The sequence below is a fragment of the Prenolepis imparis genome, unplaced genomic scaffold, assembly GCF_030444845.1.
Source record: "Prenolepis imparis isolate NDT839.2.m4 unplaced genomic scaffold, iyPreImpa1.0 SCAF_41, whole genome shotgun sequence".
Classification (NCBI taxonomy): Eukaryota; Metazoa; Arthropoda; class Insecta; order Hymenoptera; family Formicidae; genus Prenolepis; species Prenolepis imparis.
In genome coordinates this window covers 208,687-224,563 of record NW_028141199.1, presented here as the reverse complement: position 1 = coordinate 224,563, position 15,877 = coordinate 208,687, and the positions used below count along the sequence as shown (strand labels likewise).

The 15,877-nt window shown below is 43.1% G+C and overlaps 4 protein-coding genes across 4 annotated transcripts; 3 read left to right on the top strand and 1 right to left on the bottom strand.

Annotated features, from left to right (window-relative positions):
- The first annotated feature begins 1,142 nt into the window (after positions 1-1,142).
- LOC145947080 (uncharacterized) lies at positions 1,143-2,747 on the top strand. The gene has a single exon (XM_083056853.1). The coding sequence runs from the start codon at positions 1,143-1,145 to the stop codon at positions 2,745-2,747; it is 1,605 nt and encodes a 534-aa protein (XP_082912979.1).
- A 1,814-nt stretch (positions 2,748-4,561) lies between these two features.
- On the top strand, positions 4,562-8,530 carry LOC145947079 (uncharacterized). Its single transcript, XM_083056852.1, has 3 exons — positions 4,562-5,477; positions 8,012-8,326; positions 8,460-8,530. The coding sequence occupies exons 1-3, from the start codon at positions 4,562-4,564 to the stop codon at positions 8,528-8,530; spliced, it is 1,302 nt and encodes a 433-aa protein (XP_082912978.1).
- Positions 8,531-10,993: 2,463 nt separating this feature from the next.
- Positions 10,994-11,437, bottom strand: LOC145947078 (protein GVQW3-like). Its single transcript, XM_083056851.1, has one exon. It carries the CDS (start codon positions 11,435-11,437, stop codon positions 10,994-10,996), a length of 444 nt encoding a protein of 147 aa, XP_082912977.1.
- Positions 11,438-13,249: 1,812 nt separating this feature from the next.
- LOC145947077 (uncharacterized) lies at positions 13,250-15,876 on the top strand. Its single transcript, XM_083056850.1, has 2 exons — positions 13,250-15,145; positions 15,217-15,876. The coding sequence occupies exons 1-2, from the start codon at positions 13,250-13,252 to the stop codon at positions 15,874-15,876; spliced, it is 2,556 nt and encodes an 851-aa protein (XP_082912976.1).
- The last annotated feature ends 1 nt before the right edge of the window (position 15,877 follows it).

The window sequence follows — 15,877 nt, the reverse complement described above, 5'->3', positions numbered from 1 at the left end:
TTATTAATTTTGAATAGTCAGAGCCTTGACATTATATGTTTATTATTTGTCCTACGCAGGCTGAGAAAATGCGTCATTTTACTTTTTTCGGATATGTCAAATTTTATTTTGGTACAGAAACAGTTATTTACATGAAAAAATGGACAAATTTACAAAAAACGATTACCAAAATGAAATTACGCATCACTTTTCTTAAGAACTGTATTAGACATAATATTACTCCACCACATCTAAATTTTTGTTCACGCATTGCTAATAATTTATATCATACTAGGTCGATCTCTAAATTCAAAAACCTACGTAATCGGTTTATCACGGGGTCGATGAAAATTGAAATTTGCGACGCTTATAGTATCATCCGTTCCTCGCTCTCCGAGGTCATCGAACTCGCACGTCATATTGTAAACACGCTACCGAACTTTATGTGTGACAATTTCTTCAATTTCCAAAACAAGTCGTTGCGATCTTATTATGTGAGAGAGCGAGAGAGGTTAGATAACAAATTCAATTGGCTTGTAAGAAAACAGACATTAGAAAAAATCAAACAAATCCGCCCGGTACATTATTATTACACGGAGACCACATATTCACAGGTTTCCTCGTCACGCATGAATCTCAGCTTAAATTTTAATGCTCCTCCTGCAACTTCGATTGTCTCTTCCTTTTCCATGAGTCATCTCCCTTCCTCCACTCCTTCCCCCCTGTCTTTTGAAACACATCTTGATCCTCTTTCCTTTTCCAATTCTGCCTCACCTATTTCTGACATAAAAAATAAGTGGTTTGTGAATCTAACAGCTTCTGTCATCCCTCACGAGGTACAGTGCCTCCTTCAATTAGGTGAGAATTTCTGTCTGCCTGTCTCCAACAAAGATAAAAAAACCGTGGTCCAATTCATAAAAAGTGTCGAACACAACATAGACAAACTTAACACGGAATACCGCTTAGCTGTCAGAAATAGATCATTCCAAATCATTAACAATTTTTCCTCTCTGCATATTCACACATCCTTTCAAGACAAATTCCTAATTAAAGCCTCCTTGTTGACAAAGAATTTCATGCGTGATAATCCGAGTATTATTTTTACTCGCGCGGATAAAGGTAATGTCACCGTCGCTTTAAATAAAGATATGTATCTTAAAAAAATGACAGATTTACTCAGTGACATGGATACATACACGGTGGTAAAGAAAGATCCGACTAGAACTCTAATTAACAATCTCCGTCAGCTACTCATGTTGTGGAAGCGCAGAGATTATATCTCAGAAAAATCTTACAAGCTAATGAATTGCTCGGATAGTACATTACCGCGTGCTTACGGATTGCCAAAAATTCACAAGCCGGATTGTCCTCTTAGGCTAATCGTCTCTTCAAAAAACAGTCCATTATATTTCTTGGCTAAATTTTTGCACGATATTGTACATGCCTCGCTACCTGCAGCCGACAGCCACGTTGCTGACAGTTTTGAATTAGTAGAGAAACTTAAAGACGTATACATTGATAATCAACATAAATTAATTTCTCTTGATGTTGTCTCGCTATTCACCAACATCCCATTAGATTTGGCAATGGACAGTGTCGCTAGTAGGTGGCCGGACATAGAAAAGAAATGCGTCATACCAAGAGACAATTTTCTATCGGCTGTGAAGTTTGTGCTTGATTCTACGTACTTCTCCTTCAATGGCGTATACTATAGACAAACATTTGGCACCCCCATGGGCTCACCGCTGTCACCGATTATTGCTGATCTAACGTTACAGGACCTAGAAAGCAAAGCGCTTGCGAACTTGTCGGTTGCACTTCCTTTCTATGTACGATATGTCGATGATGTCGCGTTGGCGGCCCCCTCCTCCATGCTCAAAGACATATTAAAGACCTTCAATTCCTTCCATCCGAGACTCCAGTTCACAATGGAGGAGGGCGTCGATAATCGACTTAACTACCTGGACGTCACTGTTATTGTTAACGATGGTAAGTTGGAATTCGATTGGTTCCATAAACCGACGTTCTCCGGGAGATATCTAAGTTTCGAATCACGACACGCTCTTTGCCAAAAAAGAGGCACAATTTTTTGTCTCACAGATAGAGTTTTCCTCTTGTCACATCCCAGGTTCCATAGAAAGAATTTCGAACTCGTTGTAAATATTTTGCTCGATAACGGGTATCCATTGCAGTATATCTTTGATACAATTAACGAAAGATTGAAATTTCTGTTCGCGAAATTTAAGGAGAAAAATAATTCTTCTCAAAAAGAACAGCTTCCAACCACTTTCTTTAACATTCCGTATGTCCCTGGCATTTCCGAGCAATTTAGTCGTGCAATTCGAGATTTGGATACAAAAATATCATATACCGGTATCAACAAGCTTAACAAGTTTATTAAAGTGCATAAAGATAGCTTGCCGAAAGACCTTCACACGAACGTTGTATACAAGATCTCCTGCAATAACTGTGACGCTTCTTATGTCGGTCAAACGCGCCGTTTCCTAAAAACGAGAATAAGCGAACACCGCAACCACATCAATAGAAACACGACGCAGCGCTCGGTCATAACAGACCATAGATTTCTAAACCATGAGTTTGATTGGAACAGCGTGGAGATCCTGGATGAGGAGCCGATTCTAGGGAAAAGACTCGTGTCCGAAATGATTCACATTAAATTACAAAAAAATAGCATCAATTTACAAAATGACACGGAGTGTTTAGACCATATATATTTCCCGATGATAGAACATATGTATAATATCTAAAGCCAAGCGTGCGCTCATTTATCATCTGTTTTCGGTTGACCTCAGTTCTGTGTTTATATTATTGTCTCGATCTCATCTTTCTATTTAAAGACCAGTCGCGATGTATCGTTTAACAAGTGCGATTATATGTCACGTTCCCGTATGCCTCTGTGTTTTCTAGCATCGGTAAGTTGCCTCTTTCTTTCGTGTTTCTTTGTTAGCTCGATCAATTTTTCTTTAATCAACACAGGTTTGCAATAATATGCATTCACAAACGTTCTCTTTCCGTTTGGTAACGATGAGAGGTGACGCTGTTGCGATTATACATTGGCTGCGGGGCTCTTCGCCGTTTTCTGCCGCACGATTCTTATGAATCATTCTTTCTTTCTTTTATGTACGTATTGATTCTATCTTTAATTTTAATTATTCTTTATCTCATGTTGATCCTCCTTTTTATTATAATTATACTAAATTTCTGTTTACCATCGCCTCACCGTTTTTTGTTAAATAATTTTTGCCATTTTTTCAATTTTGTATTTCTTACCTTTTATTTTTATTTTATGTTTGTACAGCTTACTGAGGATGGCCCGAATCAGGGACCGAAACGTTTGAATAAATTAACTTTGTAACTATAAGTTCGTTTCTTTTTTTGTCGCGCTTCTATCCGCGCTCGGCTCTTATTAGCCCGTTTATTTATTAATTTTGAATAGTCAGAGCCTTGACATTATATGTTTATTATTTGTCCTACGCAGGCTGAGAAAATGCGTCATTTTACTTTTTTCGGATATGTCAAATTTTATTTTGGTACAGAAACAGTTATTTACATGAAAAAATGGACAAATTTACAAAAAACGATTACCAAAATGAAATTACGCATCACTTTTCTTAAGAACTGTATTAGACATAATATTACTCCACCACATCTAAATTTTTGTTCACGCATTGCTAATAATTTATATCATACTAGGTCGATCTCTAAATTCAAAAACCTACGTAATCGGTTTATCACGGGGTCGATGAAAATTGAAATTTGCGACGCTTATAGTATCATCCGTTCCTCGCTCTCCGAGGTCATCGAACTCGCACGTCATATTGTAAACACGCTACCGAACTTTATGTGTGACAATTTCTTCAATTTCCAAAACAAGTCGTTGCGATCTTATTATGTGAGAGAGCGAGAGAGGTTAGATAACAAATTCAATTGGCTTGTAAGAAAACAGACATTAGAAAAAATCAAACAAATCCGCCCGGTACATTATTATTACACGGAGACCACATATTCACAGGTTTCCTCGTCACGCATGAATCTCAGCTTAAATTTTAATGCTCCTCCTGCAACTTCGATTGTCTCTTCCTTTTCCATGAGTCATCTCCCTTCCTCCACTCCTTCTCCCCTGTCTTTTGAAACACATCTTGATCCTCTTTCCTTTTCCAATTCTGCCTCACCTATTTCTGACATAAAAAATAAGTGGTTTGTGAATCTAACAGCTTCTGTCATCCCTCACGAGGTACAGTGCCTCCTTCAATTAGGTGAGAATTTCTGTCTGCCTGTCTCCAACAAAGATAAAAAAACCGTGGTCCAATTCATAAAAAGTGTCGAACACAACATAGACAAACTTAACACGGAATACCGCTTAGCTGTCAGAAATAGATCATTCCAAATCATTAACAATTTTTCCTCTCTGCATATTCACACATCCTTTCAAGACAAATTCCTAATTAAAGCCTCCTTGTTGACAAAGAATTTCATGCGTGATAATCCGAGTATTATTTTTACTCGCGCGGATAAAGGTAATGTCACCGTCGCTTTAAATAAAGATATGTATCTTAAAAAAATGACAGATTTACTCAGTGACATGGATACATACACGGTGGTAAAGAAAGATCCGACTAGAACTCTAATTAACAATCTCCGTCAGCTACTCATGTTGTGGAAGCGCAGAGATTATATCTCAGAAAAATCTTACAAGCTAATGAATTGCTCGGATAGTACATTACCGCGTGCTTACGGATTGCCAAAAATTCACAAGCCGGATTGTCCTCTTAGGCTAATCGTCTCTTCAAAAAACAGTCCATTATATTTCTTGGCTAAATTTTTGCACGATATTGTACATGCCTCGCTACCTGCAGCCGACAGCCACGTTGCTGACAGTTTTGAATTAGTAGAGAAACTTAAAGACGTATACATTGATAATCAACATAAATTAATTTCTCTTGATGTTGTCTCGCTATTCACCAACATCCCATTAGATTTGGCAATGGACAGTGTCGCTAGTAGGTGGCCGGACATAGAAAAGAAATGCGTCATACCAAGAGACAATTTTCTATCGGCTGTGAAGTTTGTGCTTGATTCTACGTACTTCTCCTTCAATGGCGTATACTATAGACAAACATTTGGCACCCCCATGGGCTCACCGCTGTCACCGATTATTGCTGATCTAACGTTACAGGACCTAGAAAGCAAAGCGCTTGCGAACTTGTCGGTTGCACTTCCTTTCTATGTACGATATGTCGATGATGTCGCGTTGGCGGCCCCCTCCTCCATGCTCAAAGACATATTAAAGACCTTCAATTCCTTCCATCCGAGACTCCAGTTCACAATGGAGGAGGGCGTCGATAATCGACTTAACTACCTGGACGTCACTGTTATTGTTAACGATGGTAAGTTGGAATTCGATTGGTTCCATAAACCGACGTTCTCCGGGAGATATCTAAGTTTCGAATCACGACACGCTCTTTGCCAAAAAAGAGGCACAATTTTTTGTCTCACAGATAGAGTTTTCCTCTTGTCACATCCCAGGTTCCATAGAAAGAATTTCGAACTCGTTGTAAATATTTTGCTCGATAACGGGTATCCATTGCAGTATATCTTTGATACAATTAACGAAAGATTGAAATTTCTGTTCGCGAAATTTAAGGAGAAAAATAATTCTTCTTCAAAAAGAACAGCTTCCAACCACTTTCTTTAACATTCCGTATGTCCCTGGCATTTCCGAGCAATTTAGTCGTGCAATTCGAGATTTGGATACAAAAATATCATATACCGGTATCAACAAGCTTAACAAGTTTATTAAAGTGCATAAAGATAGCTTGCCGAAAGACCTTCACACGAACGTTGTATACAAGATCTCCTGCAATAACTGTGACGCTTCTTATGTCGGTCAAACGCGCCGTTTCCTAAAAACGAGAATAAGCGAACACCGCAACCACATCAATAGAAACACGACGCAGCGCTCGGTCATAACAGACCATAGATTTCTAAACCATGAGTTTGATTGGAACAGCGTGGAGATCCTGGATGAGGAGCCGATTCTAGGGAAAAGACTCGTGTCCGAAATGATTCACATTAAATTACAAAAAAATAGCATCAATTTACAAAATGACACGGAGTGTTTAGACCATATATATTTCCCGATGATAGAACATATGTATAATATCTAAAGCCAAGCGTGCGCTCATTTATCATCTGTTTTCGGTTGACCTCAGTTCTGTGTTTATATTATTGTCTCGATCTCATCTTTCTATTTAAAGACCAGTCGCGATGTATCGTTTAACAAGTGCGATTATATGTCACGTTCCCGTATGCCTCTGTGTTTTCTAGCATCGGTAAGTTGCCTCTTTCTTTCGTGTTTCTTTGTTAGCTCGATCAATTTTTCTTTAATCAACACAGGTTTGCAATAATATGCATTCACAAACGTTCTCTTTCCGTTTGGTAACGATGAGAGGTGACGCTGTTGCGATTATACATTGGCTGCGGGGCTCTTCGCCGTTTTCTGCCGCACGATTCTTATGAATCATTCTTTCTTTCTTTTATGTACGTATTGATTCTATCTTTAATTTTAATTATTCTTTATCTCATGTTGATCCTCCTTTTTATTATAATTATACTAAATTTCTGTTTACCATCGCCTCACCGTTTTTTGTTAAATAATTTTTGCCATTTTTTCAATTTTGTATTTCTTACCTTTTATTTTTATTTTATGTTTGTACAGCTTACTGAGGATGGCCCGAATCAGGGACCGAAACGTTTGAATAAATTAACTTTGTAACTATAAGTTCGTTTCTTTTTTTGTCGCGCTTCTATCCGCGCTCGGCTCTTATTAGCCCGTTTATTTATTAATTTTATATATAAATGAATATAAAGATAAGAATATAAAGATGAAAATATAAAGATGAAAATATAAATGAATATCATAATATATAAAAATTGTCGGTGATGGAGGTGGCTATGGTAAAGCCGACGATTGTGGATGCGAGGCGGTGAGGCAGCCGAATGCTAGGTGCTGTGAGAAGCGGAGGCGACGGCTGGGCGGGGACTCCTGCATAACAGAAAATTTTTATTAATTATTTTAATAATTTATAATTAAAAGAAATACTTACTAGTTCCAATTTTCCACCACAGGTTCTGGTGGATATGGCTCTAGACCAAACAGTTCCCGAAGAGCATACATGTTCTCCCATAGCCAACTGTTATTGGCATCCATTTCCCGCGCCTCTGCAGTTTCGCACCACATTTCTGCAAACATTTGTCGATGTTCCCACCTCAGCATTCTCACCCACTCTCGTTCAGTTAAACCTTGCTCCACCACGTGTTGCGGCCGTAAATTTTGCACAATGTTATAGATCATCTGAAAAATATGAATATTTAATATATATATCTAAACATATTGCAATATTCTGTACAATAGTTTTAAATAAATTGTACAACTTACTATTTCGGGGAGCGTACGGCGCAGAAAACCTCCAGTCATTTTTTTCACTATTTTTTTACACTCACTTCGCTCGGCGACTGTTCGAGACTTTTTGATGTGGAGACAGACTCTCTCTCCATAAGCTTCAACCCCCGTCCCTCTCAAAATTATTGCAATTCTTCCTTAAAAGATATTTAGGAAAATGTTTCGCTCTCGTTTACGACCGATTTTCCGCGAGGGTACAAGCTGCCGAACGTCAACGCTTTTACATTTGCACCCCTATAAATAACGTTTGACATGTTCGTCGCAGCGTCGGCTTAAAATCTTCATTCCTTTCCTAATGATAAAATGTCCATAAAATGAAAAACAGTTTTATGGCTTCGGGTAGCCATAAATCACAAAGATAATCAGTTGCCGAACATGCTTAGACTCCCCCCTTCCCCCCTCCTTTGTCGAAACATCCCCTCCACCCGCGTGACGTCAGCCCCCGCGCCTACGAGATACCCCCGCCCCACGTGACGTCATACCCCTCGCCCCGGAGAACCCCCCGCGCCCCGCACCCCCCTCAGAGGACCTGGGTTAGAACTCTCATAGTATTCCTACTGCCGAGCATCGCGGAAGCGCCGAGACTCGGCATTTTGGAATTGATCGAGGTGGAAAATGGTGATTTGGCGAACAATAACAGAGATGATGAGGGTAATAACATGATAGCTGTGGGTGCCGACGATATCGAAAACTTGCAACCGCTCATCGATGTATTGGAAAACGATCTCGAGAATGAAAACGATATTTATGTAATGCAAAACGGCTTTCCTATATGGTTATTGAGATTATTGGACATGGCCAATCCGCTTGAATTTGATATGCAAGCTCGGCAAAATTTGAGGGACCTCGAAGATGAAGTTGCAGGTAACTATGTGTTCTCCTTATCTTTTTGCACTGTTTGCATAGGCAAAAAATATATTTTTAAATTTTATATTTATAATTGTAATATTTAAATAATTTTAATGTTTATTAAAAAGTATTATAATATTATTACTAGATGATGCTAACTACGTGGGTCGTGACGAAGGTTTCGATAGCAATTCTTCCGAGAATGAGAGCGATATATAAATGATTACAAGCACAAAGAACAAAAAACTTTACTTACTTGGGACGTGAAAGGGAGAATGTGATGCGTGTGATATAATTAAGATATTTAAATATAATCGTACATATCAATCTTTGACGTTCCCAACAAAGTCTACAAGATATAGATTTGGAGGGTAAAGTTCTATACATTGGAGAACATTCTTGCTTATATTTGATATCTGATGAAAAATTTTGCATTTTACATTAGAATATTTGATATGAAAACAACATTTTTTTAATTTAAATTTAAATGCTTAAATCATGTTGATATTTAACTACCTCTATATTTATTTTTATTTTTTATGGCGTTATGAAATTATAATATTTTGAACCTATGTGTAACGTTTTATGTAACAGCAAGGAAAATCTGATTATTAAGTAGAAACATATTTTTCTCTTTCTTTATATTTAATAAACATGTGGTCTCCGACGACGCCTGTCGACGCCAGTAACTTTATTATTTTTCCTTCACAAAAAATGCAATCACAAAAGATGCTCGAAATGGCGACCTCCTAATTCAATGCAGGCATTACACCGCCGCACCATACTTTGCCGAACTCGTTCGAAAATGCCTGGTGTATGCTGGACGACCTCACAAGCATTGAAGATCCTCGCAGTCAGGTCCTCTACTGTTTCTACAGGAGTGGCGTACACTAGGCTCTTTACATGACCCCAAAGGAAAAAATCCAGAGAAGTCTAGTCTGGGGAGCGAAGTGGCCATGCAACTGGACCTCCTTTGCCTATCCAGCGACCAGGGTAGGTTTGATCAAGATAGTCCCGCACTGCTCGGGAGAAATGGGCCGGCGCACCATCGTGCTAATACCACATCTGATTACGTACAAACAACATCACATCTTCGATTAACTCAGGCAGGGTTTCGCGGAGGAACTGCAAGTAATTGTTCCCGTTCAGGCGAGGTGGCAACACGAACGGGCCGATCAATTGATCACCTAAGATTGCAGCCCAAATGTTTACAGAAAACCGTTGCTGATGGGTCCTGATGTGTTTCGCGTGAGGATTCTCGTCATTCCAAAGATGGCTGTTACGGCTGTTGAAGAGGCCATCCTTTGTGAATTGCGCTTCGTCAGAGAACAAAACCATGCTACCAAAATGTGGATTGTCTACGAGGCGATTAAGGTACCACTGACAGAAATTCACACGAAGCGGGAAGTCAGCTGGGCCCATTGCTTGCACCTTCTGTAGATGGTAGGGGTGTAATTGTTGTTCGTGTACGACTTTCCAGACAGTATTGTGGGCGACTCCCATAGCATGGCCGATGGCGCGAGTGCTAGTGGACGGTTCATTTTCAAATCTTTCCAGAATATCCTCCTCAAAATCAACGGTCCGGACAAGTCTTCTTGCTCCGGTGTCTAATCTGTTCACCGTCATCGTTCCCAGTTCCCGCAAGCGACGATCGATGGCTGCAAATGTTTTCCGACAGGGGTGTCGCCGATTAGGAAATCTCTCACGGTAGATCCTTTCAGCAAGTCTTGTATTGCAGCGAGCCTCACCGAACACAAGATGCATGTCTGTCATCTCCGCAAATGTAAACATGTCGATTTAATTTCCGAAACAAAACGCTGAACTGAGATCAGTGTGGACTAGGCGTTCGCTGCTTTGCGTCGCAGAGATGCCAGTTTCGAGACGCTGCCACCACGAACACAAGGAAAGAGCCTCGTACGTGTGCGCAGGCGCCGCTGAGCGCGGAGCGCCATCTCTGCTTTGCAGTCGTGCATCGTTGACAGGCGTCGTCGGAGACTACATGTTTATTAATAAAAGTTGCATATTTTCACCTACCCTACAACCCCTCAACGGTTGGCACCGGAGTTCCCGAACACCCTGTATATATATACGAGGGGTATATGATAAGTACCCGTGTTAGGGAAGAAAACGCATTAAAAAAAATTTTTTTTTATTTATTTTTCAACACAGTCTCCTTTTAGTTCAATACATTTAGTCCACCGATATTCCAACTTTTTTAAGCCATTCAAAAAATATGATTTTTCGAACTCCGCAAAATAGGCTTCTGTTTCCGCGATAACTTCTTCGTTTGACGTGAACCGCTTTCCGCCAAGCCATTTTTTCATGTTTGGAAACAAAAAAAAGTCACAGGGGGCCAAATCGGGGGAATATGGTGGATGAGGTAGCAATTCATAGCGTAATTCGACCAGTTTTGCTGTAGCGATTGCGGACGAGTGAGCTGGTGCGTTGTCGTGGTGAAAGAGCACTTTCTTCTTCGCCAAATGGGGCCGTTTTCTTCTCAATTCAGCGTCGAATCGGCCCAATAAATCAGCATAGTACTGCCCCGTAATTGTCCTTCCCTTCTCCAAATAGTCGGTGAAGATGATGCCTCGCGAATCCCAAAAAACGGTGGCCATGACCTTTCCGGCCGATGGAACCGTTTTTGCCTTCTTTGGAGCAGGTTCGCCGGGTGAAGTCCACTGTTTAGACTGTTCTTTCGATTCTGGCGTGATGGATCCATGTTTCGTCAATAGTTATGAAACGCCGCAGAAACTCTTTCGGATTGCGCTTAAACATGTCCAAACAGTACTCTGAAGTTGTCATGCGGTTCCGTTTTTGTTCCACTGTGAGCAAACGCGGCACCCATCTCGCCGATAGCTTTCTCATGCCCAATTTTTCGTGTAAGATATTTTGTACGCGTTCAATTGAGATGCCTACAATGTCAGCAATCTCTCTGATCTTCACTCGGCGGTCTGTTAACACGATATCATGGATTTTGTTGACCATATCCTCCGTAGTCACCACAATCGGACGGCCTGGACGCTTTTCATCAAAAACGGATGTTCGGCCTCGCTTGAATTCATTAAACCAATATCTGATGGTAGTCATCGAAGGTGCATGATCCTTATAAACGGCATGCAACTGCATTTTGATTTCCTCACACGTCTTCCCATCCAAAAAAAGGAATCGAATCACTGACCGATATTGCTCTTTTTCCATGATTGCAAACAAATACAAACTTGCCCAATTTTAACAGTTTTAAAACAAAATCTATTCGATAAATATGTCTGAAATTTTGACAGGCGACAGTTGAAAGATGAAATTAAACAATAGTATACAGATTTTGAGTCAGTGGCGCTATCAGTCGTTAAACACGGGTACTTATCATACATCCCTCGTATATATATGATATCTGGTACATTATATTATCACAAATGTGTGATATATTATGAATATTGAGTTGTTTTGTGATTATTTAACTACAATTTTCTTAAAACTTCCTAAGACTGAGACTGCATAGAGTTATGTTCGCGCTCGTGCTTTGGGTAAATAAAATTGATGTAAAATCTGATAGTAGATATAATGTTCTCGATATATTTTGACCTAATACAGAAAAGCATGTACATATTGTGTTCAAAGCTGCAATAAATAATTATACATTATTTCTGCAATTTAAAAAAGATCTGTTATTTTGCGACTTTGAGGACAAAAACAAATAGGCAATAAATCTGCGATGACAGATACGCCAATAAAAAACAACACAAACATATAAACACGTAACAGCCACCGCGCCGGAACACAACCACCGACGTCGCGAAAAGCATGCGCGGCCGCATCACGTGGGCACTGTAAGGCCAATCGATCGCGCGATCTAAAGACTCGCACATGACAGGCACGTGCCTACTCTGCGCGGATCACGAGGCAGCCTATAGCGTACGGCGCCTTCGAGTCACCTCTAAATGTTTGAAAATTAAGGATGATTATTGGCGCTCGGCGAAAAGGGTGACTCCTGGCCCGAATCAATAAAAGGAGCTCACCCATGATCATCCACGCCTTATCGCAGTTATCCGTCGTGAAACCGCATACCGCACGCTTGTTATACCGCTTATACCTAATTAAAACCGCAGTCGCCACCCGCTATCAACCAACTAACGATTTCGAATTACGGACTAGAATTCTATTACGGCATTATTGTTAGTCGTGACAAATACTGTTTTGTTGTATATGTTAATTTTTGTGCTAATACAGTAAACATTGTTAAACTAATATCTGAGAGCACTTATCGCTTCGCTTCCTCAATATATCTGCTTTCCTGCACGCGCTCGTGAACATATTGATGGTCCTTCGAGCCGGATTTTCGTCATAAAGCCGGCATCCGCACGTTCGCGAGTGTTCTCTCTCGTGGCGGGAGTGAAGTGATTACTCAACTATAACAGGAACATTTGTGAGTGTCAATCATGGATGCAGCTACGCTTCACGATAGTCAAAGCGAAATTCAAAGTCGCATATCGCGTTCAGTGGAGTACCTCAAGAAGTTGGGTGCCGCCAACATCACCGCCAGTGCCGTCGCAACTCGCATCCGGATCCTCGACCAACTGTGGGTGAAATTCGAGGAGCAGCATGATCTCCTTCGGGCCGCCCTGAAAGATAAATTCAAGGAGAATGCGTACGTAACCTCTGGTCTCTTCGAGATAACGGAGAATGCTTACGTGATGCAAAGGAGCACGCTGGATGGCTACGCCGAACATATCAAGGCTCAAGTCGTAGGCACACCGTCTACCTCTGACAGCGCCCCGAAGACCACGCTGCCTCGCATCAAACTCCCGCAATTCTCAGGCTCGTACGCCGACTGGCCTTCATTTCGGGACCTCTTCCTGTCCGTCATCGGTGGCAACTCCTCAGTCTCCAAGATCGAGCGGTTCCACTATCTTCGCTCGAGTGTGCAAGGCCAAGCCTGAAATGTTAATCAGATCATTACCGGTTACGGGCGAGAACTATGATCGCGCGTGGGCGATATTGTGCAAACACTTCGACAACAAAAAGGAACTGATCCGCTTGAACTTCGCCGCATTCACTGCCACGTCGAAGATGAAGGGGGAAAGCGCCGAAGAACTGAGTATCATCCACAATGCTGTCACCACCGCCGTAAACGCTCAAGAAAGTATCGGCCGCCCCATAAACTCGCACGGGATGGATCTCTTCAACCACTTAGTCATCGAACTATTCGACGCACGCACCCGGCTGGAATGGGAGTCTTCCACGTCGGACTCCGCTGAACCTCCACGTCACGAGGCACTTCTCGAGTTCATAAGCCGACGAATGCGAACACTCAACGCCGCGCGACCGAAGAACTTCGTGAAGACTTCCAGTGATTTACCACGCACCGCCAAAACTCACGTCGCGAAGCACGGAACTGATACGCCGCAGTGTGCACTTTGCCACGAGAAACACTCACTAATGACGTGCCGTGATTTCAAGGGCAAATCAGCTGCCGATCGGAAAGCATTGGTCGAGACAAAGCGACTATGCTTTAATTGTCTCGGTAACCACTTCATGGCAAAATGTCAATCGAAGAAGAGCTGTTTCACTTGCAACGCACGTCACCACACCATGTTGCACGACGCATACACTACACGCTCACAACCCGAGGCCACCACACTCACTACGGTTCACACGAACGTAGACAAGAAGGCAGTCCTCCTCGCAACCGCTCGCGTGAAAATCGCCGACCGCAATGGATCACCGCACGACGTCCGAGCTTTGATCGATCAAGGCTCCGAGGTGTCACTAGTCTCCGAGACGCTAGCACAGCGACTACGGCTGCCACGATCCCACACGAACATGGCCATCTTCGGGATTGGAGGCACACGTGCAGGATCAACCCGCGGCAAAGTCACGTTGAACATCAACTCCAACGTGACCGACGCCAACCTGTGTGTAGCAGCATTCGTGTTGCCACGCCTTTCGCTGCAACAAGGTATCGCAGCAAAACGCCACCGCAACTGGCCGCATATTCAAGGTCTTCAGCTGGCTGACCCTCAATACCAGGAGGGCGATCCAGCGGAGCTTCTCCTGGGAGCGGAAGTATGCTCTCTAATCTTTGAAGAGGGCCTACGCAAGGGCGGACCCCAGATGCCGATCGCCCAGAAGACGTCTTTCGGATGGATTCTCTCTGGGGGCTCCGACGCAGCATCCGCAGAGGAACAACGCCACACATTCCAGTGCTCCGCTGACCGCGACCTAGTTGAGCTGGTTCAACAATTTTGGCAGCTAGAAAAGGAACCCACCGCAGTAGCTCCGCTCACCCCTGACGAAGAACGATGTGAGGAGCTCTTTGTGCGTACACACACACGCACCACCGCCGGGAGATACGTGGTGAGGTTGCCATTCTCCGCGCCGCCGACAACCCTCAGCGAGACCCGCAAATCGGCCGAACGCCTTCTGCTGGTGATGGAACGACGCTGCGACCGAGATCCTCGATTCGGTGACTTCTATCGAAGCTTCATGCGGGAATTCGAGGATCTGCAACACATGGAGGCGATAAGCACACTGCCAAGTGACTCGGAGAGCAAGTGCTACCTACCGCACCACGGCGTCCTCAAGGAGTCCAGCACCACCACCAAACTCAGGGTGGTCTTCAACGGATCGCAACGAACACAGTCGGGTGAGTCGTTGAATGCTCATCTGCTCATCGGAGCAAATCTCTTGCCAGCACTTAACAACATACTGCTACGATGGCGTTGGCACCGGTACGTCTTCGTCACGGACATCGAGAAGATGTACCGGCAAGTCCTCGTGCATCCGGACGACTGCGGCTTTCAGACGATCCTGTGGCGCCACTCTGTCGATGATGAGGTACTGGAATATCGGCGGAAGACAGTAACCTACTCGCTTGCGCACCCTTTCTTGCCATCCGAACGCTGCAGCAACTCGCGGTGGATGAAGGAGGTCAGTTTCCCCGCGGTGCTGTCGCACTAAACCGTGACTGCTACGTGGACGACGTGGTCACCGGCGCGAACACCTTGGCGGACGCGACCACGCTGCAAAATGAACTTCGCAATCTCTGCACGGCGGGCGGGTTCCCCTTAAGAAAATGGGCAGCGAACGACGAGAGGGTCTTGACGGGAATCCCACGGGAACATCGGCTTCAACGCTCACCACACTCGTGGGAAGGAGAAACTCACTCCACCTTAGGACTCCACTGGCACCCGCACGGGGATCAATTCTCCTTCGTGTTTCATCCCCGCACGATCGCGGAATTCACGAAGAGACGAGTCCTCGCCGAAACCGCTAGGCTGTTCGATCCGATGGGCTGGCTAGCACCAGTCGTGATCCGGGCGAAGATCATGATCCAGACGACGTGGCTGCAGCGATTGGATTGGGACGCCCCACTCCCACCAGCCGACGTACGACAGTGGAAAAGCCTGCTGGAAGAGCTTCCGCTTCTCGATCGCATACGGATGACTCGCTGGTTCTGCACTGGAGATGCCGACACACATCTTCAACTGCATGGCTTCGCAGACGCATCAGAACGAGGTTATGCCGCCGCTGTGTATCTGAAAGGACCAAGGTTTCAGTTAGATTGAT